Source organism: Talaromyces proteolyticus, assembly GCF_021365285.1.
Source record: "Talaromyces proteolyticus strain PMI_201 chromosome Unknown BGW36scaffold_2, whole genome shotgun sequence".
NCBI lineage: Eukaryota > Fungi > Ascomycota > Eurotiomycetes > Eurotiales > Trichocomaceae > Talaromyces > Talaromyces proteolyticus.
In genome coordinates, this window is record NW_025764278.1 from 1,299,910 (window position 1) to 1,321,344 (window position 21,435).

General features: G+C 45.7%; 4 protein-coding genes across 4 annotated transcripts; 1 reads left to right on the plus strand and 3 right to left on the minus strand.

Annotated features, from left to right (window-relative positions):
• Nucleotides 1-458: 458 nt before the first annotated feature.
• Nucleotides 459-8,632, minus strand: BGW36DRAFT_393834 (uncharacterized protein; the record flags this gene model as incomplete). Its single annotated transcript, XM_046217851.1, has 15 exons — nt 459-1,307; nt 1,375-1,683; nt 1,735-1,906; nt 1,985-2,322; nt 2,387-2,461; nt 2,534-2,611; nt 2,664-2,876; nt 2,934-3,710; nt 4,045-4,979; nt 5,048-5,353; nt 5,410-6,480; nt 6,580-7,291; nt 7,352-7,886; nt 7,979-8,337; nt 8,405-8,632. 15 exons carry the CDS (start codon nt 8,630-8,632, stop codon nt 459-461), a joined length of 6,957 nt encoding a protein of 2,318 aa, XP_046076538.1.
• Nucleotides 8,633-10,292: 1,660 nt separating this feature from the next.
• Nucleotides 10,293-11,319, minus strand: BGW36DRAFT_423082 (Alpha/Beta hydrolase protein; the record flags this gene model as incomplete). Its single annotated transcript, XM_046219787.1, has 2 exons — nt 10,293-11,150; nt 11,212-11,319. The coding sequence occupies 2 exons, from the start codon at nt 11,317-11,319 to the stop codon at nt 10,293-10,295; spliced, it is 966 nt and encodes a 321-aa protein (XP_046076539.1).
• A 1,920-nt stretch (nt 11,320-13,239) lies between these two features.
• Nucleotides 13,240-17,380, minus strand: BGW36DRAFT_423083 (uncharacterized protein; the record flags this gene model as incomplete). Its single annotated transcript, XM_046219788.1, has 4 exons — nt 13,240-14,555; nt 14,610-16,512; nt 16,606-16,697; nt 16,753-17,380. 4 exons carry the CDS (start codon nt 17,378-17,380, stop codon nt 13,240-13,242), a joined length of 3,939 nt encoding a protein of 1,312 aa, XP_046076540.1.
• Nucleotides 17,381-18,868: 1,488 nt separating this feature from the next.
• BGW36DRAFT_423084 (uncharacterized protein) lies at nt 18,869-19,948 on the plus strand (the record flags this gene model as incomplete). The annotated part of the gene is made up of 3 exons (XM_046219789.1): nt 18,869-19,014; nt 19,066-19,341; nt 19,402-19,948. 3 exons carry the CDS (start codon nt 18,869-18,871, stop codon nt 19,946-19,948), a joined length of 969 nt encoding a protein of 322 aa, XP_046076541.1.
• Nucleotides 19,949-21,435: the final 1,487 nt, after the last annotated feature.

Consider the following 21,435-nt stretch of genomic DNA (forward strand, 5'->3'; position numbering starts at 1 on the left):
ATTCATCGAAACGCGCGAAGTTCGAACAGTTCGAAAATTCGTGCGGAGCGGTATCGGCGGGTTTGGATGGAGATGATCGACTCATGCTAGAATCTGACAGCACTATGATTTCGCCGCTGTCTTCTAGCTTACCATCACCATCGTGTATATCAAGACGCCGGCATCCTCTCTCCTGACCCCAATCTTCATACTATCTTCCCGTCGTCAGGCTCCTATTTCCGTACCTATTAACTACATGCCCTTTCCTGTTGCCACACTCGGACTATGATAGAAGGTAACGGAGCATGATGTATCTAGCACAACCGGGATCTACGAATATAGCATTTTACATTTTACAATCCTGTAAAGAGATACTGTGAGTGATTACTAGCCTCTGCAAATTAATCTGAATCGCTAGGTGTTAGATCTTTAACACTCCCAAATACCTATCCATCCCCCATCTTCATATCCAACGCTAACTAGTTAAGCAAGTGCTTCAAAATAGTCTCACATAACGCTGCCATAGTCTTGGCTCCGGTCACATCGAGAGCTCCTAGTTCAACACTCAATTCGGTTCGCAGCCAGTTCCTCAGCTCAACCGACGCCAGTGAGTCAACTCCATAGCTAGTCAATGGCCGAGCCTCATCCAGTGGTGTGGTCATTCCCAGACTTTTCATTAACACTTTATTAACAACATTTACAGTGGCTGGGAAAAGTAAAGAATGCACGTTCTTCTGTTGGATGTTGCGTGCCCTCTTTAGAAGGACCAAGTCGGCATCATTATTAGAGCCTGTACACGTCGCTTCACCTGCACGGTTAGCCCGAGGGCCAGGTTTTAAGGTACTGAAGCGGGGTCCCATCATTACTGAAGAGTCAAGTTCCATGGGAACACTGACACCAGTAATTAGTTGCGACTTCTGCATTAGATGTTTCCCAATTTGACTTGTTTGCTGTATGATAGACCAAGCAAGCGTCTTTCGAAGCAAGACTTCATCGAGAGTGCTTAATCCCCGAGATTTATGTCGCTGGAGGAGCGTACGGTCTCGATTGAAATATCCAATACCCTCAATTACGCCCAAATTGACCGAGCATGCGGGGAGACCAAGGGATTTTCGGTATGCAGCGAGGCTATCGAGGAACATGTTGCCTGCGCTGTAGGTACCTTGTCCATGTCCACCAAAAATGCAGCTGATACTGGAGAGCAGAGTAAAGAACTCTAGCGGGGATTCTTGTTCAAGGGCGCAATTGTGTAAGTTCCAGCTACCTTGGACTTTGCATTTGAGAGGTACGTGAAAGTCTTCTGCAGTCATTGAGATAAATGCCTTGTCCTGAAAGTAGATTAGCGAATGTCTATTATAAAAAATACTTTGATAGATGGGAAAGGGCTGGACTTGCTCGTAAAGCCATTGCCCCTTGAATAATACCCCCGATGGGATATGAGCTGCTACGGAAGACACGGCGCACATCTTCCAAATTAGCCACATCGCCGCGTAAAAGATCGAGATGTGCACCCATTCCAGTGAGATTGTGAATAATCAACTGGGACTTCTCATCGTCATAACCACCTCGGGCGAGGATAACAAGGTTCTTAGCTCCATTCTGTACAAGATAGAGGGCGAGGCTGCCGCAAAGGCCCTTTAGACCTCCAACGATCAGGTAGCTGACATCTTGTCTTAGACGCAGAATAGGGAGCGGAGCTTGTACCTATATTCAGGTCAAAATATAGCCAGCAAACTACCAGGGAGAGAACTATACCATGACTTTTATATTGCTCCGGTCCTGATCGGAGATGACAACCTTGCCAATATGTTTTCCACCACGCATATATCGAAAGGCATCGGCAATTTGCGCAAAGGAAAATATCTTGTCAATACGAATCGGCTTTATATGACCATCAGTGAGCAACTCAACTGTCTGGCGCAGAAGTCTGTTATGGTGTTAGATGTATTTTCACGGTGGACTGAAGTCGAGAATAAAGACACCACAGGCCCTGATGAAAGCTCACCTTGAGTTGTCGCTCTCTTTGAAAGAAGGGGCAGATAGGTCAAGCGCACGAAACGTTACATTCCGGTTGAAAGGTTCTAGTGACAATGTGTTTCTGTCTAAGATGTCTTTCTTGCCGATTTCAACGAATGTACCGCCACCAGCAATACAGCGCCAGGATTCATGAAGTAAGTCACCTGTGAGGGAGTTAAGGATGACATCTACCCCACGGCCTTTTGTTTTTTTCAAGAGCTCTGTGGAGAATGTGGCAGAGTGAGAAGAGAACATATGGTCTTCTGGGATATCCCATTCCTCCTTCAGGAAATGTCGTTTCTCAAGTGTACCAACGGTGACAAAAATCTGCAAGTACAACAAACCATTAGGGTTCCAAGTTGGCTAGATATAATACTCGCACAAGGCCTACCTCGGCTTTAAGATATTTGCATATCTGTATAGCGGCGAGGCCGACGCCACCGGCTGCCGAATGAATCAAAACGGACTGCTCTCACGAGTTAACCGGATTTCAAGCATTGAATGCCAAAAACCTGGGCAATTGGAATGGGCTACTTACTTGTCCCTCCTTGATCGCTGCCACGTCGACCAGAGCGTACAAAGCAGTTGAAAAGCAGACTGGCATGGTTGAGGCTTCCTGAAGTGCAGGAAGTTAGACATGATCAATATTTCAGGGCTAGCATGCATACCTCAAATGTTACACTATCGGGCAACCTTTGGACGAGAGAAGAACGAATATTGACTCTATTTGCAAAGCATCCACCATTTCTCACACCAGCGACGACTCTGTCACCGACAGAGAATGAAGTCGCTGACTTGCCAGTTTTTACAATGATACCCGCACATTCCAAGCCAAATTTCTCCGTATCACCTGGAACAAGCCCCAGGGAAACCGCCACATCCTGTGTATAGGCGTCAGTTGGCTACTAGGAGCCACTTATCCGGATCCCTCGACTTACCTTGAAGTTTAGGGCGGCCGCATGGACTTCTATCTGCACACACTCATCCTCAAGGGCTGGCTCTTCCGGGTTCATCGAATATTGAAGTCCACTGAATGCCCAGGTTCTGTTACTGATTAGTCGTATGATAGATGAATTGTCATCGAACTGTTTCCGTTCGAGTTCAGGTCCTTCAGCCTTTAGTTTTGCTAGCTGATTGATAGTATGATCAGGGACTACTCTGCTGATATGTAGTATTCCGTCTCTTTCCACAAATTCATCTTCATCATCTTGTTCCCTTGTGTCTTGACCACACAGCCGTTTGAGGATGATATGGACTGCGGACAAGCTTTCTAGCGTTGACTGTGACCTGATATCCAGTGCCATAATCCTACTGGTTGGATGCTCTGAACGAAGACACCGCACTAGTCCGAAAAATAAGCTGCCATGCGGATTCGACACTTCCATCTGTGCACCTGAAGTAACCCAAAGAATGCGACATTGACGTTTCATTAGATTTTGAAGGGCTTGTAACTGTGTCTCATCAATATCAGTTAACAAAGGTGAGATAATCTCATCCAAGACGAGAATCAAAGCTTTCTCTGGAATTGCACTATCGCACGGCAGTGTATGCTCTGATAGGCGCCACCCATTCTTCTCAAGGAAGTCTCTTATCTTCGTCTTGGTGTCATCCTGGGGCCTAAAATGAATAAGATGAACAGTAGGAGGTGGTTTGGCATCCGTTTGCTCTGGCTTGCCAACTGATCCAATATATCCGATCCTGAAGCCCTTCGTATCCTGGGCCAGGGCGTGTTCTTCACGATAAATGCACTCGTAACCGGCTGGGTCAAGACGTTCAATCAAGCTTAACTCTCCTACTCAGTTGTAATAACAGTGTTATACCGGGTTAGCCTTGATAAGCCTTTTGCTGGAAAAAAGAGTAATCCATACCATCGTTTGTGCCCATCTCAGCATCGCCATAAATAACGATAATAAAACCCTCTTCGTGTAATAATCCGCGTACGTCTTCTACCATTTTCACTAGTCCTTGATGTAGCCGTGGTTCCTTCATAAAACACATGAATACACACTACTTAAAGGAAAGGTACATTTTGGGGGCGGAAAGACTTACAGTGATGATGATTACTTTGAAGGCATGGCTAATACCACCCCCAAAATTGGTAAACGGTCTTTCTTTGCCATGAACATAAAGGTTCAAATGCTCCTCTTCTTCAGATTCTAACTGGGCTTTGACCAAAGCAGCATCTGATGGAAGGGAAAGGTGATAGTCACAGCGGGCCACAACATCGGGCACTTGTACACGACCGTAAGTCATCCATGTGCTCAATGAATCGTCGAAACAAGTAACTTCCAACAACTTCAACGATGGATCTTTATGAGTAGCTAAATCGATCAGCTTTGTAGCTTGAGCGAAGGCTGACGTGGGGGTATTGTCCGGCTCTGAACTTGGTGAGGCAAGCGCGAATTGAGCGAAGCTGGAGTTTGACATTAGAGAGATATCAGGCTGCCACGCCAGCTGAGTATATTTATGGTCAAGATGATCTGTATCCCTAGTCTCGAGCTCGCTAAGCTGCATACCATTTATACCCAAAAGCAGTTCGCCGTTCTCTCTGTTATACACGGACGAGGTCGCCTTGTAGCTTTTAGGATCGTCCGACCGCCCCACCTGGGTAAACGTGAGACTAGACACCGACAAAGCCTCCAGGGGCCTTGACGTCTGCGAGTATATTATCACATCATCAATTGCTGCGGGGGGGCAACTATTCTGGCGTGGATTGACCTTCGGGTCCGTAAACTTCATGTTGGTTGCCTGAACGCCAGCATCAATCCAGGTGGGATGCAGCGCATACCATGTTGAGGGATTGTTGGGATCCGGCTCTTTGAAGGACATCAATGTCCTTCCATCAAGAGAATTGGGACTCCACTCTAGTTTAGTTAAGACCTGGAACATAGGCCCAAATTCTAGAGAACTCCGCCGCGCTATATCATACCAGACCATCGCTGGCTCAGGGTGCTGGAGTGGCCGTAGCTCCGTTTCTGTTCCAACTTTGGGTCATTTAGCAAAGTCACCTACAAAGTCGCAGTGCCTTTTTAAGAGAGCCGATTGAACTTACCCTGTCTTGGTAGCTCAGTGATGCGTATCTGGCCTTCACAATGATTTGTCATGACATTGTCTTTGCTCGATAAGATTCTAAAGTTGCGCCACGATTGATTACTCTCAAGAGAACCAGTCAAGAAGAGAAATATTTTATTATCCACACTACCATCTTCCAGCATTAATGGATGCTTGATCATCACATTGCGGAGCTGGTATGTCACTTGATTTCTTTCAATCGCCACATCTAGGCTGCCTGTCACTCTTGCCTGTTGGAATATGGCTTCAATCGCCATCGCGATGTAACCTGCGGCAGGAAGAATAACTATGCCATTAATCTTTAAAATAAATGAAAAGGCATCAGTTTCATAATCACTACACCATCGTCCAACGCAATCCAGGTACTTACCTTATGATCCCGAAGCCACGGAACATCGTCCAGGCGGAGATGTTGCTTCCAAACTGGTTGAGCCCATGGGACGCCCAAGACTTTACTTCCTAAAAGCTCATGATGCATGAATGGACGAAATCGCCACTCTTTGCTTGCTTCGCTCTCATACCAGTATTTAGTGGAGTGATTCCAGGCATAATTTGGCAGGTCTATAATGACTTTTGGCTTATCGGGTACACCGTCCCTGTTAATTTGATCTACTTGAATAGGGTAGCCCATGTTGAAAAGGGTTCCTGCTAGCTCTAGCATAGTTTTCAGCGCATCAGGCCCACGCTTCCAGGTTGAGCAATACTTAACTGGAGCGTGGAGAGATTTGTTAATTTGTTTGACTGGTCCTTCTAGTGTGTTGCTTGGTCCAATCTCCACGAGCAGATCTATTCCGGCGAGCTGAGAGATCGCATTCTGCACCGCCTGGTTGAAAAGAACAGGAGAGAGCATATTCTTTACCCAGTAACTTGGGCCTAGCCATGATTCAAATTTTCCTGTGGTAGAGGAGGCCATCGGGATATCACCTGCACCAGCTCCTGACCAGTCCACATTTTTCTCCAGGAGCAACTGGTATTCTTCCGCAATTCCAACCATGTATTTTGAGTGATATGCCGCGTTAACCTGAAGCATCCGAGCAAATAGTCCGTTTGCCTTGATAGCAGATTCAATTTGAGATAGCTCAGAGCGAGTCCCAGAGAGGGTTAAGCTCACTGGACTGTTGAAGCAGGCAATCTCAACAGAAGTACCTTCAAGGTATGGCTTTAATGCCTCAACAGGAACTCCAACTGCAAGCATACCTACTGGCTCGAGATATTGAATAGATGACGCAACCTTGCCCCGATAGAATGCAATCTTAATTGCTTGAGAGGAGCTTAGCTGTCCTGCCGCTACTGCTGCTGCAATCTCCCCTGAAGAGTGACCAACAACCACGCCGGGAGATACACTGCAAGCATCCAATACCGCCAGAATGGCCAGTTGGATTGCAGTTACAAGGGGCTGGGATATTTCAGGAACTTTGAGAGCCTCCGAAGACCATGCGTTTGTCAGTGCATCTAGTCAATGTTAGTATAGTTTTGCCTAGCATCCATGAGCTAGCTCTAAAATATGCTCACCAAGCAAGCTCCATGTAGGTGGATCTTGAATAGATTTTAGGACTTTATCCAAATACCTCACACGTTCTTCAGCAATGGGGAAGGTCCCAATCAGGTCCTTCCCCATTGCCACCCATTGTGAGCCTTGCCCTGTAAAGATAAATCCTAATTTTGGTACATCTGGCAGCGCATGACTAGTCAAAAGACTGTGCACATCAAGTTTGCAACTTGAGGCAATGAGAAATCCCCGAGAATAGTGCCTCGTTCTTCTTTCTGACAGGGTATATGCAAGATCCCGAAGTGAAATGCGCACCTGGGGGTTTAAAAGATGCCTATCTAGTAATGAGAGATAAGCCTGGAGGGACTTCTCATCATTAGCAGAGAGTGGAAGAAGATAAGGTCGGCTTAGCACTTCTGCATCTGCAAATGGGTCGTCGTGCTCTGTAAGATATGAAGAGATATGTTGCCCTAATTCCTTGGCTTCTTCAATAATGACATGCGCATTAGAGCCACCATAGCCAAATGAATTAACACTAGCCCTGCGAATAGGGACTATGGGCCAATCAGTGGTAATATTAGAAGGCTGTAGGCCCAACTCGGCAAAGTTAATCCTTGGATTTGGGTTTTTGAAAGTAGGGTTCCCAGGAATTTTGCCATGCTCTAATGACAGGACAGTTTTGAGCAGACCTGAAATACCTGCTGCTGGCTCAGAGTGCCCGATATTACTTTTCACCTATGGTTAGAAACAGTTTAGATCTTGTCAGGTATTATATGGGGCATTTTTGAGTCTTACTGATCCGATTCTCAATGGCCTCTTCATGGTGCCATGCTTGAATACTGAAGCAACACCCTTAACCTCAATCAGGTCCCCCACCTTAGTGCCGGTTCCATGGAACTCAACATAACTTGTCTCGGAGATATCGGAGATACCTGCATTTGCATATGCCTGTCGGATTGTATCAGCCTGTGCGTCTGGGTCAGGGCTCATTATCCCTGCAGTCCATCCGTCACTACTCATTGCGGACCCGCGTATCACTCCTCGAATAGGGTTCCCATCCTTTATTGCGTCTTCTAGCCGTTTCAAATATACCATATTTATTGCTTCAGCCTTCATATAGCCATCTGCCCGGGCATCAAAAGTGAAGCATGCGCCTGTGCGAGTTAAGTGGATATCCCCCGTGCCGTATCGACGGTCTATCAGAGGGTCAGGGTTCATAAATAAATTGCAGCCACCAACAATAGCCCCGTCAATTTCCCCAGTATGAAGATATTTGCATGCAACATCCACGCCGTATAAAGTGCTTGAGCATGCTGTATCAATAGACATACTGTATAGAGCGAATTAATCAAAATTGCACGACTCCCGCAGGTCACCTCATGTGGTGAAAGAACATATATGATGCTCTGAATTCTTACGCACCTTGGGCCCTTGATGTTCAAAAAATGGCTGATCCTATTACTGATCATTGACCGACCCGTTCCCGCGTACATTGTCTCTACACGATCCTCGGGATCCCGGTTTTGCATGTCTGTATAGTCAGAGGCAAATGCCCCAACAAAGCATCCAACCTTCTTGCCAGATATGCTTTCCAGGGAGATTCCTGAGTTCTCAAGACCTTCATATACCACTTCAAGAAGCTGCCGTTGCTGGGGATCCATAGCGGTTGCCTCGATTGGGGTTAATTTGAAGAATTGGGCATCAATGTCCCGTGGGTCAACATCCTGCAAAAACATTCCGCCAGGTGAGACCAATGTCTGGGGCCTCTTCCGGCCGTCGTACTTTCAATCCATGGTATCAGCAAGCTAGGCCAAATGTAAAATTCTGAGAGGGTTTCTGAGAACATACGTGAGCATCGAGAGTGAATCGGGAAGCAGGTGGCTTTTTATTCGCAACTCTTCCCTCCTGCAGGAACTCCCATAGTGCTCGGGGTGAGGAACAATTGTCAGGAAGTCTACAAGCAAAACCAACGATTGCAATCTTCTCTTGCTGGAATGCCCTAGGAGTCTGAAGATTAGGGCCATGGATGGAATTGCCTCCCACAGCAGGTTTTTCTCCTTTGGTACCGTCAATCATCGTTTCTGTTTGTTTGTTTGTTTGTTTGTTTTTTTGCCTTTTTCTTGCTTCTTTTTACGTTTTTTGTTGTTTGTGTTCTTTCTCCAATTTTTTTCTTATAATTCTCCAATAACAATAAAGGAATATTGAAATAAAAGTCTTTCCAGTAGGGAGTATTTGGGCTCTTTAAGGACTTCTACTCAAGTTTCTTCTCGGTTGAGCATCTGCGTGAACGTGCTTGAAGCTGCCGGTTTACCATTACGCTGACGCATGTAAAAACAGTACTACTCACTATTGGTTTACACATTTGCTTTCATTTTCTCTTATCTTAAAAGCAAAAAGCCTGCATAAACATACAGCCAATATAATGCATAGAAGAAGAGTAAAGCCCGTAAAAGTTCACCGAACCCAAACTCCAGGGACCCACGTAACCTTGCCTCACAGAGATATTTTAGTATGAATTCTGTCAATCGGAATTGCCACCTTCGTATTGACTGTTATAAGAATGTGACAACATAGCTAAATGTAAAATGTTCTATTTTTTCAATGTATCTAAAAATTCCGAAATTTAGGAGTTACTAATTCTATATAGCTAATTGCATGACGAAAACGATACTTTTGTGGATAGATCGTCTGGTAACGATCACCTGAATTCAGTCTGATAACGAGTTTCGGTGCTGACAGCATTCTTTGTGCAGATCATCACCTGTGAAATTCCTCTAGTACTAATTCTAGGCTCTCGCTTTAGAATAGCTGACATAATGCTGTCCTATCTCCCAAATTCATGTAACACAAATCGGCCGAGGGAAGCGGATTTAGAATGCAGTGCAACCCTAACCGCATTACTGACGTCTGCATCTTTCCTACCTACATTACCACCTGAATAGCAAAGAGCTGGATTTCAGAAAAAATACATATTATGCATATAGTCGAGGAGGCTTTTGATATCCGGTATAATGCGTGAGTTTCACTGGGAGTGGTCGTAAGTGGCGGTCAGGATATGCAAACAGCAAGGTAACAATACAAGATGACGTGGAGAGCAACTACACACTAACTGAGGGAAGGGAAATATAGATTCCAAACACTATTAGCTGCTAATACATGGACTATAGGGCCCTTGCAGATCTTATTATGAAGGGGGATGATAACCAACAAACAATGCGGTCAGCACTGACTTGACCTTCAAAAAGAGGGGTTATGGCGGGTAATTCTATAATGAATATGTAACCACGTTGCCTGTCAGTTGAAATTACAAGCCTATTATTATTGGGCTGTGTTACACTGACAACCTCTTCCTTGGTAACACCACGCAGGATATGAGGCTTTGTGGTGCCAGATCTAGTTTGAATGAACGCATGTTTACCCAAGTTCGCAATTCTGTGTTGCTTGGTGTGTTTGTATTTTACTGCCAGCTATTCCTTTGCAGCACTATCAGAATTATTACTCTAGAATCCATGCTGGTAATAGTTGTGGTGTAGGGATGTCTCCAATTTTTGCTTATCGTTTTGATAGCGTGGAGATAGGTGGTTATTACCAGACCACGTTATAGTTTCAATCCTTAACAGTTAAGATATGATAAATATCCTAGCTTGTATGATAGTTTGGTAATGGTGGGTCATTATCCCCTATCATCCTAATTGAGAATAAACATGCGATTTGACGGTGATTTGCATTGCGGCCCCTAATATTTGGGATCTTTAGATCCCACACATCCATTCAATGCATCTCGAACGAATTCTACCTGTTTGTTCAAAATCTCCTGGTTGCCCTCCCTATCAAAGATGTTGGTATGGATACTACCTTTCTCCAAATGCAGTCGCTTGGGTCCCTGGAGATCGTCAAAGTATTTAAGCTGCACATTGGGGGGTATAAACTCGTCCTCCTCCGGAATAATGAAAAGAACAGGGGTTGAGTGCAGATGTTCCAATATGGGGAATGGATTCCACATTAAGAATCTATATGTCGTTTGAATGGTTGCCGCGTTTGGTGGATTTGGGAGAAAGGAGACCTCATGATTGAGCTTGTGTTCAGATGTAGGATTAAGAGGGTCTTTTATGCTCAAATCTTTTAATCCAGCGTGATGGGCCCCCAAAAATGGTGAAGAGCCTATAGTCCCCCGGCGTTCTGCGAAAGCTAAGTGATAAAATGGCGGATTACCCTTGATCTGTGCCTCCCGGTCCTGCACGGCCTTTGCTAGCAGCTGTGGGAGCCTTTCCTTTCTCTGTTCGCATTTGAGTATCGGACAGGCGCTAATCACAAAGCGAATGCGAGGATCTAAGGAAGCACAGCAAAGGGACACTGCTCCGCCAAGGGAAACCCCCCAAAGGCCAACTTGTGATGGGTCTACCGTCGGGTGATTGGCAAGAAATGTGAGGGCATCTGAGCAATCCTCGATCTGCTTATAGGGATCTATATCATTGCGTGGGTGACCACCACTCTGTCCAACAGTCCGCGTGTCGTAGATAAGGGCTGTGATCCCAGCCTTCTGGAAATCTCGCGCTACCTTTGGTAAACCAAAAGCTTCTTTAACACAAATAAGCTAGCGTAAAGAAGACGGTTAGCACCTTCAAAATATGGAGAGTACTGGGATTCAGTCTTACCCCAGAGGTCATCACAACACCAGGCCCTCTTTGATTCGCTGGGTATAGGCAACCACGCAGAGTGACTCCATCAATTGTATTGAATTCAACATCGAGAGGTTGGGCCATTGCGGTTGTGGTGACTGGTTTCAAGCAATGTGAAGACGGATTTCCCGAATTGTGAGAATAAGGAGCCTAAATATATGAAATGGTATCTGATATAGGCACAGTAGATGCGAAATGGAGGCTTGCAATAAATCAAGCTATGACTAGTGTCTCTATGTTAAAGCAATATGATTGGCCTGGCATCTAGCGCCCTGACGCTGTGTAAAGTTCTCGTTCCTAGATGGCTTCACCGTTATTCCCAACACACAAATACAACGCGCATCCTGTACACGATAGATATACAGCGAGATAGTCGATGTAGTGTGTATCCGCTTCCGTGTAGATCATATAACTTTCCTCTGAGCACTACGGTCGTTTCGAGATCGGTATGGTTTATTCTTTCGAATCAAGATGTGAGTATGAGCTCCGTGGCCATACGTACTTCCATCCTCGTGGTACTCCAGGCTGTTCCTTGGCGGCATCTGACTGAATTCCCTCATACCTACAGAGCAAGGGTAAATAACTTAGTTAATCATGCCAGGGTGATCAGCTAAGTTGCGTGCAGCTCGCTGTAAGGAGCCAAGTACAAAGTTCATCAAGCGCCCTTTCTAACTGGTTCTTTCCCTTTTGCTGATGTTCCAACTCAATGTGATCTTCCATATAAAGTTATAGTGCGAATAATAGGTTTGGGTCCCTTTCCATTTTTAATATTGGTAACAGTTCCCCGTTTTAATGCCTTTCGAATTTTTTCCCCTTAATGAGAGCAGAGTGGTGTCAGAATACAAAACTCATCAACTACTCGGGAGCAAGGAAAGCGGTTGGAAGCATGGAACACGTAGTGCTGATGTGGCCTCATTCAGCTACACCGCTCTATCTGCTGACTCAATCTTTAGGGAGTTTTGTAGAAATATGTAACGATTGATCTGTCAAGTATATTGGAATCAAAGGCAATCTGTAAGGGATGTCGCCAGGAAAAGCGGTTACAGCCCAATAATGTTCGGTTCTGAACACAGGCTAAGAAATCATGCAGAAATCGCAATGTTAGCTATACATCCCCTTTAAAGGGTTACTTAGACAGTAGATGAACTAGCCTATCTTTGCGTGGTATTGTAGAGAGGAATGTAGGGGGAGATACGATGAGTTGTAGATATCGCGATGCTGTCCTGCTGTGTAGGTTATCAAGGGAATGGATAGAGCGTGACGATCAAGCCAATCAGTCAACTCCTTGCAACTTCGGACGCCACCGAAGAAGCTTTCCCTGCAGACCCTATTTGAAAATTAATGTTGAATGTCTACTCAAGAGCTTATTATGGCGTATTCAGCTGCAGATAAACGCCTTGTCTATCTGGCTTGCAGACCTATTTTCGTGGGAAATAAGGTACTAGTCCAAATGTACTTGCGTTTTTACCCGAACGCGCACCCACCCCCTCCTTACAAAAACAAGCATTACTACTCCAAATATTAGACTGAGAGTCCAAATCGCTCAAAAATGTAATAAAAATCAATTATATTCTATTTTCTGATTAGGACTAATAGATAGCGATGTATAAAAGAATTTTATAAATTAAAAATAAATAATGAATTATTTATATTATAATATGAAAAATATAATCTAGATATAAAATAATTAATAGTTATATAATTAATATCTTCAAAGATATTATTAGATATTACTATTTCTAATTTAAAGAATTAAAAAAGTCTTTTATATAAATATTTAATATATGGTGCTTATGTAGTAGCTTCTGCTACAATAACTTAGTTATTTATTGGCTGCGAGTTATCGATTCATGTGACATTAGGGCTCCTTACGACATAAGAAAAAATTTTATATAATTAGTGCGAATATGGTCTCACGTTCTTTGATTGCTTAGCCAGGTACACCTTGACATAAAATTGACACACACATCACATTTCTTCGGTAAATATGCTAGATAAGCAAGACTAGCGCACGATATTAACTCCATTGGTCGTTCCATTGGTCGTTCCATTCATCGTTCCTTCGCAGGGTGGTGTGTAACCACAAGTACAGTACTTTTCAGTGAAGGCCGACTGCAAGTTGGTTGGCAGATAGGTTTGCCCGGCAGTGACCGTGGACGTGCTGCCATTCTGGTAAAAGGTGATATAGCAGGGGCTGAATTCACCAGCAGGGGTGTAAGTTTGGCAGTCACCACCCGACGAAGACGTAAGGGTGACATCGTGAAGCTGAAAGACAGGCAGGTTGTAAAAGCAAGCAGGGAGAGTGCCGCTTGAAGCCACATCGGTGACATTGACATCCACAGCACCGTAGTAAACTCCAGTAGCGTTCTGGCAGGCCTCGGAGTTCTGAATCATGTCTGCGACATTAATATCGTAGCTCTCGATGTTGGTGATGGTGGTGTTGCTGGCTTCGGCCTGTATGGACTGGCCAGCTACAGATGTGGATGAGCCAGGGTAGGCTAGCTTGTAGCAGGCGTCATTCATGTAGTATTCGGCAACGTCAGTGCAATCGGCCTCACTGATAACTGTGACTTTCACCACATAATAGTCGCCATCAGCGAGAGCAGCACCAACTAGGTACTTTTCTATTGTGCTGGTGATTTTGTTTATCAGGGCCGTAAAATTTCCAGTGTTGATTGTGGATACAGTCTTTGCGTTGTAGAAATAGTTGGCAAGAGGGTGAGTGAATGGCCCATCGATCAGATCAGCCGAAATCTTGGTGGCGGCTTCGTTCGGATTTTCGAAGACTGCGATGGAAAGATTGCTCAAGGCATATAGAGTCGAGTTTACCAGCGTCCCCAGCATGACAGACATACCTGTTTCAAGATCAGACTCAGCCGGGAGAGTAAAATCGGACTCCGAGGGGAAAAGACCGATGATGCTCTCAATGGTGCTGATTCCCGAGCTGAAGTCACCGAATAAACCTGTGGGATCCGGAAGCACACTGGTGCCTATACCGAGTGCGGTGGAAAAGCTACTAAGAAAGCTGCCAAAGCTCAAACTATTTCCTACCGTCGTAGGCGTGAAGGTTGTAGCGATGGTCGATATATCAAGGAAGCTGAGAAAGCTAGCCTGGTTGAAAGCGTCGTACCATTGAACCCAAGTGGCATAAAGCTCTGAAGCCAGGAACGACGCCCAATACAGGCCACTTGTTATAGTGCCATCAAAACACCATTGTTCATCCAGATCAGAGCAGTAGCCGCTTCCTGTCGATGGGAAGGAGGCGCATGTATCATGTAGATGACCGCTTGTCATCTGGAATACCCAATCCGTTGGGTCACCTGAAAAAAAGGATCAGTTGACAGCACGTTTGGGTGCGAAACGAGTGAGCTTACCTGCGTATTCAGTAAAAATTTCATCAATATAGATAGACCCCAAAACCACGACACTCTCAAGTTCAGTACTGGTATTCATACTTGGGCTCACGCTGTAGCATGGAATGTCTGTGTCGACATCCAATGTCTCGCCACCTGGATCACTGCTAAACTCCTCCAATGTAAGTCCAGGACTGGTGCTGTTGCTGAACGAAGACACATATGGTTCAAATGCTTCCAAGTCGATCGCCCACTCGCCGGTTCCTGCGAAATTGAAAGTCTTGTAGTACGCCATGCGATTGGCCTTATTCGCGCTGCTCATGTAGCTTACCCACTGGGTATCATTGTAGACTAGGATATTGGAGGAGTCACCGCTGCTATAGAGCGACTGTGCATTAGAATTCTCCTGCAGGATCTGATTAATTTCGGCATTGGAGATGTAGCCTGCTGTTTGTGTGCATGGCTCTGCCTCACCAGCTGCCTCCCAGGTACAAGACGAGGTCCAGCAGCCCACTGTAGTCATTTCGAAAGAGCGGCCGTAGCTGGCAACGCCTACCATTATCATACTGGTGGCCACGGGCGCCTTGGAGATCATGGAAAGCGCCCACATCGTTTCGGTCAGGTTGACATGGCTGAACAAGCAATCCCCCGCTGTGCAGCCGTCTTGGGCCCATTTATCTTCAAGGTCCCAAACTCCCTGCAAATCGTACGTCATGTAAGTGATGAAATCCACGGCCTCGGCGATCTCCACGATAGGGAAAGCTTTTAGGTACCAGTAGGAGGACGGAGCAGTGATAGAGATTGACTTGTCTGGTAAAGCCGCACGCATTGCAGTGAGAAATTCCAGGTAGTTGGAGCCGTCTTCATCGCTGCCTGCGGGGATTCCTGGAATATCAGGCTCACCTGGATACTCCCAGTCAAAATCCACTCCATCAAGATCATTTCCGGTGACAAAGTTGGCTACATTCTCAACAAATGTATCACGGTTGGCCGCGGTGACACCTTCGCGGAAGATCATATAGGTGTCAGGGTCCGTTGAGAAATCCCAGCCACCGAAAGAGATGATGCGCTTCATGCCGACCAATTCAGTGAAATAATTAAATTGCTGTTCTGCACCGGCGACACTGACTGCAAAGTCCGAGGTGATGTTTCCGAAGGCGAAAAGAACGTGTGTATAACTTTCCGGACCAATGGTGAAGGCATTCATGTCCAGGCAAGGCCGGTCAATGTTCGTTGCTTCAAAGTATCCAACACTTGAATAAGCCGCAGGCTCTGTGGCGTCATTGATGATTGTGGTTCCACAATTCCAGATGCAGCCATTAGAGCCAGGAGGTACTGTACCAGGAGCTCCACTGGCAGCCAAAGTATAGTTACAGTAGTCAGGAGTATTTCCACACTGGCCCCAAATATCACAGCACACATTGATAGGACAAGGATTCAAAGCGGCCCATTCGCCGGCGTTAGTAGTGCCTGTGAAGTTGGTTCCTGGGACCTGAGGACCGCAAACCGCGTTGGCTATTGGAAGTGGCAAGGGTGCAGTACCATTCGAAAGGCATATAGATGAACCGGCTTGCAGATCATCGCAGCCGTACCAACCCCAAGTATCGAAGTTGAAGCTATCGATGTCATCCACAGTCAGCGTATAGTCAGCTGCGATTCTGGAGCACGTGTCTCCGGATTGCACATCATATGTGTAGCAAGTTCCGTTCGCGTAAGAAGATGGCGCTAGGTCAGGGAGACTGCCTGCTGAGCAGCAGACATATTGTCCGATCGCAAGGGTTGAATAGAGATCAGAAGCCGGATTGTATTCGTAAAACTCGTCGGCGGTGATTCCACACTCAGTGACAAGGGAAGCACACAAATCTCCCCAAACTACCTTCAAATACGAACAGGTTGAACGGCGCTGGAGCGCTGCGGAAGAGTTCTACATATGGGAAGATCTCCCCCTCAGCGTGCTATTTGACTGTCCAGGAGCAGATGAATCTTTAAATTTAGTGGAAGAAACGGTTCTAGACACATTATTAATCGTGGTGAACCCGGAGACGCAATCGCCATCGCTCCAAGTTTGCACATGTTGCTGAACAGCTGCAAGATCGCCGTTGAGGTCGACTGCAATACCCAGAGTAAAGTTTGCGTTTTTTCCCACAGTGCTGCAGTGTGATACTTTGATAAGAGCTTGTGTCTTGAAGTACGTTGGCCACTTCTTTCACCGCGGAGTCGATGTTCTGGGGATGGTGGACACTGCCACCGACATACATTCCTACTGCGATGTGTGCACACTCAGAGAACGCGAAGATCGACGACTTCTGGCAGTTCCCCGTCATGTATGCCGAGACATCTTGTAACACAGACGAGCCCTCACTGGAGCTGTTGGAGACCGTTGAGCTTGGGGTACTCCATGACCCAACCTGGTACGTAGTTTCGGACTGTGAAGAGACTAGGCAGCATGATGTGGCTCCTATAGCATTTTTCAGCGTACCAGTTTTATTTGCAACGCAACTGCGGATTGTATGACGCCTGTCGCTGTCATTCAATGGGTTGTAGACCGTGAAGTCCAACAGCATTGTCTCGTTGCAGCGAGCAACCCTTGAAGCACTTGGGTAGACAAACCACTGTGCGGTGTCATAGCTGTTGCATTGACTGGGGCATCGAGTAGGCCTCTGAACTCGAGTACGAGCAGAGATACTAGCTGGAGAGTTGAATCCATTCTCTAGCGCAGAAAGGCTGGTAGCACAAGCCTGATCAACAAGCCAGGCAGCCGAAGCCCCGAGGATAGAAGCCAGGAACCGCATGATAGTTCCACTTCAACGTTTGGACGACGAAGGATCTTGAATCTTGAGGAACAAGGAAGAAAGAAAGAAAAGAAAGAAGTGACTTGTCTGATCAATCTCAATGTTCGTAGTACTAGACGGGCCTTTATATACCTGTTCAGCTACCTGACTATTCGTTCAGCCCTTGGAGCCTTCCAAGGCTGTGGCTGCAAATGAAATGGTCCATCCTACCCTGGTACCTGGTCTAGCCTTGGAAGCCATCACTAGCTAGTGTCTCAGTAACAGCTTCTTATCGAAATTTGTGCATTTTTTCTCTTTGTTTAATTGGAATTATGCTATGAATACCCGATATCTTTCTAAGAGCTAGAACGTACTCTGTACGCATTGGTTCGATTAAAGTCATGATAGAACGATAAGCAGCTCTTTACTAGATTGCGTTCTGGCTGGATGCGCAATGGACACAAAGTATTATTAGTCGTCTGGTGCCCTCGTGCTCTCCCATGCACCCCCAAACAAGCTCTACTATGTAGTCAGCGAGATGAGTAAGTGATAAAGCAAGTACCTGCTCATACGCTGACTCTATTGCTCACTTGCTCCAGTACTTGCCAGTACTCGCATGGTCTCGCGCGGATGCGGCGCAGTGCTTGTTTATTGCTCGCGGCATAAACTAGATGTCGACCGAAAAAACCACTACACCAAAAAGGGGTCCCCTCATTAGTGAGGGGAATTAACTTGGTACTTATTGGCTAACAATATATCTAATGCTGCTCTAGTCCTCTTTCGAAAGGAACAAAAGCTTAGCTGGATTTTGTTCTAGGGCTAGCTCTAAAGTAGTATTGCTCCTTACAGCGGTCGTCAAGTCCGGCTGGCCATGCCATAAAAAACGACCCTATCACTAGTATGCGGTTACCTGGCACACCATAATGCCACGAGCAAGGGTCCCTGCATGAACAAGAAACTACACTGACCTATCGGTAACTATATAGTTAGTAAACTAATGCACACTATTGTATGAGACTCTAACCTGTAAAGTTGTAACCGGCGCCTACTTGACATTTGGTTCCGCGCTATTACGCGGCCCTTTCATTCCAATTAGCTCAATATAAAAATAATTTTATTATTATTTAATGTATTTTAAATGATTTTTTAATATAAATCTAATTATAATTAAAATTATAAATTAGTTAACTACTTATTAATAGTAATTGTGATTACCAATCGGAACATTGAGCTCGTAGGGCCGCGTGATAGCGCGGACTTGAATGCCAAGCAGGTGTTACCTGTGCAATGTAACAATCTACATACTCCGTATCTTGTAACGAACAGAACCGGCGGATTTGATCATTCGTTGTAGATAAGGTTCAGTCTACTATGGCCAACCAACTAAACTCAGGTCTGCAGCGCCATCAAGTTACCAAGCTAACTTATCAGGAGAGAATCCTAGCTGCTTGGTCCTGTCGGACTTAAATGTCCACAGCAAGCCATTTCCCGTGTTTACTTTCTGCAAAGATGCGTTTTCTTCCCACAGCCTTGGGCATGGTTCTCTATGCTGCTGCCATTGCAGCAGAAGACAATTCAAATTACAACGCTTCCCTCAACTACCGACCAGGTAACGTGAGTGCGAGTCTAAATGATCTGTACCTTTGGGTTGGATCGTAAGTTTCTTAGGGCCCGATTATGAGAGACGATACTGATCAAATAAACAGGTATTACAATGCCACTGCACAAGTCGACTTCATACCGTATGGCGGAGTGGCAGCTTCTATTACGAGTCAATGTCCAGCAGCGTTCAGCAACCAAACCGGCACCAGAAACTACACCGCACGACTAGGGCTCACAGAGCCAAGTCTGTACAACTCGGCTAATGACCCAGTCAATGCCTTTCTGACGCTCTGGCCCCTTGATTTCAACTTCTCAACGTTGCTGTCAGGCCAGATAATTATATTCATGCCTGGCTTGGAGTATGCACTCTTTTCCTCAACGTGAGTCATATCTTCGTTAAAGCCTAGATTAATATTCAATGACTAACTTAGATCGCTTAGCCCTCTCTATGGTACTGACGATCCTTCAAATAACTGGATCTGGTCCCTTGAAAACACCACAAGCCCACCGTACACTCTGTCCAGCACCATATCAAGCGGCTATGTGGGCTGGAATGGTTTCACTGTCCGTACCGCAACTTCATGCGCTGGCAGCTCCGAATGGTCGTTCGTCATGGACAAGGGGTATTTTAATGGCACTAATCTCCCGAGCCCAAACATAGATCTACAGTTTGACGGCTCCACTGCAAACTTGACTTTGCAGGGATACGCTGAGGCTGATCCTATCTATGAGACGGGTTCCACCTCGACCACGGGGGACACAACAATCGCTGGGGAATTCAGACTGACCTTTTCAGGTGTCATCGATACGTATCATTCAGACATTCTTAGAAATGATACTAGTACACCAGGATGGCTGCGTACCGTTGGTTTCAATAACAATTCGGCGAACTTCGGATACACCACAAGTGAGTCGACGAGAAGTAAGCTCATGGGACCTCTGTCGTTGACTGCTATTGTATCTGCGGTGTGGCTGATGATTTTATAATACTTTTGATCTATTTATAGCATAGGAGATATCTATTATAGTTAAAGACCTTATATCATAACACTGCTATCTTTTCTTTAAAAAGTAATGACCCCATTAGCAATATAACCCAATTCACCACCGTGAGAAATGCTGCCCTCTTCACTCAGCAGGACTAGGCGGGCACCCAATCTTTTAACAGCAACATCCGCTGATATGTGCGGCACCACGCACGCCAACGCATTCAATGTAACATCTTCTGGTGATGCCGCGGCCCGATCTCGTATGGCAGCAATGTCGACACTGCTCACGCTACTAGCCACGCTAACTGCCCTGGTCCAGCTTGGACGACGGGATGTATGCAATTCAACCCCGACCTGAAAAACGCCGCGAGGGGGGGTTTGTATGTAGCAGTGTAGCAGTCGCTATCCCTAATCTCGTAATTTAGTCCTTTTCCTCCTTGAATCAAAATCTTTGCGGCATGCAGGTTGGAGACAAGGTCTGCGTTTAAAGTCGTCATATTTGCCGAGTTTAGCAGTATTGCACCCGCGCTAATTACACTAGTCACAGGCTAGCAAAGCATCCAAGCTCTGTGCATCTAATCCTGCGGTGGCATATACCACTCGCCCTAAATCAGCCTTAGGACGACAACGCGTTTCATGCTGCAGGGACCGCCAATCAAATGAGGACAGGGATGATCTGGTCACTTCGGGCCGCCGTGCCACATTCTAATCTTCACAACCTTGATGATCCATCGATTGGGAAACCAACTACCCTCAGTTCGGAACTAATTTTTGAGATTTCTCGACAACGAGAAGCTCAATTATCTCAACTTCTGGTCTAATCTATTGACCGAGCTTCTTGCTATCACCAAATGCCGGGAAGTCATGGTTAATGGATCAGGGTGGCTAGCACTAGGGATTCAGCTCCCAAATCCCCAAAGAGCATGGCGCGAGTCATAACCGAGGCCTGAGCTTGACAACAACAAATTCAATAAACTACTAACCCCATTTCTGGACGCTTTCCTCGTGGCATCATCTCCTTCGCCAAAGATACCCATGAACAGTCCCCCCACCCCACCTCATACAAAAGCCGCAGGAAAAGCGCCTAGGGGGGTCCCACTTTGGACATCGCAAGAATGCTTCCGAGGAAAGTGTCCCTGTTGTTTTGTTGTTTGACATCTTTGCGTGTATTTAACGATTTCTCGTTTGCTATCTCTGCCTCCACCTTCGTATTCTGATTAAACTATTAGCGAATTATATTGCATCTTTTACTGTTGCGCATAGCTCACTGTGGTCTAAAAGGTGTTTTCTGGCCCTCACTTCGAGGTCTGTTACCTTATACATTTCCAACGCCCCGTATGTTAATCTAATGCATTGTCAAGATCATGAGTAGACTAGTATGGCCATTTCACTATGACATTTCTTTTAATTATATTTTGTTTGATTATGATTGGAGGCTCTTTCTTATATTCCTTATCTACCAGAATCTATGAACATGGGAGTGGG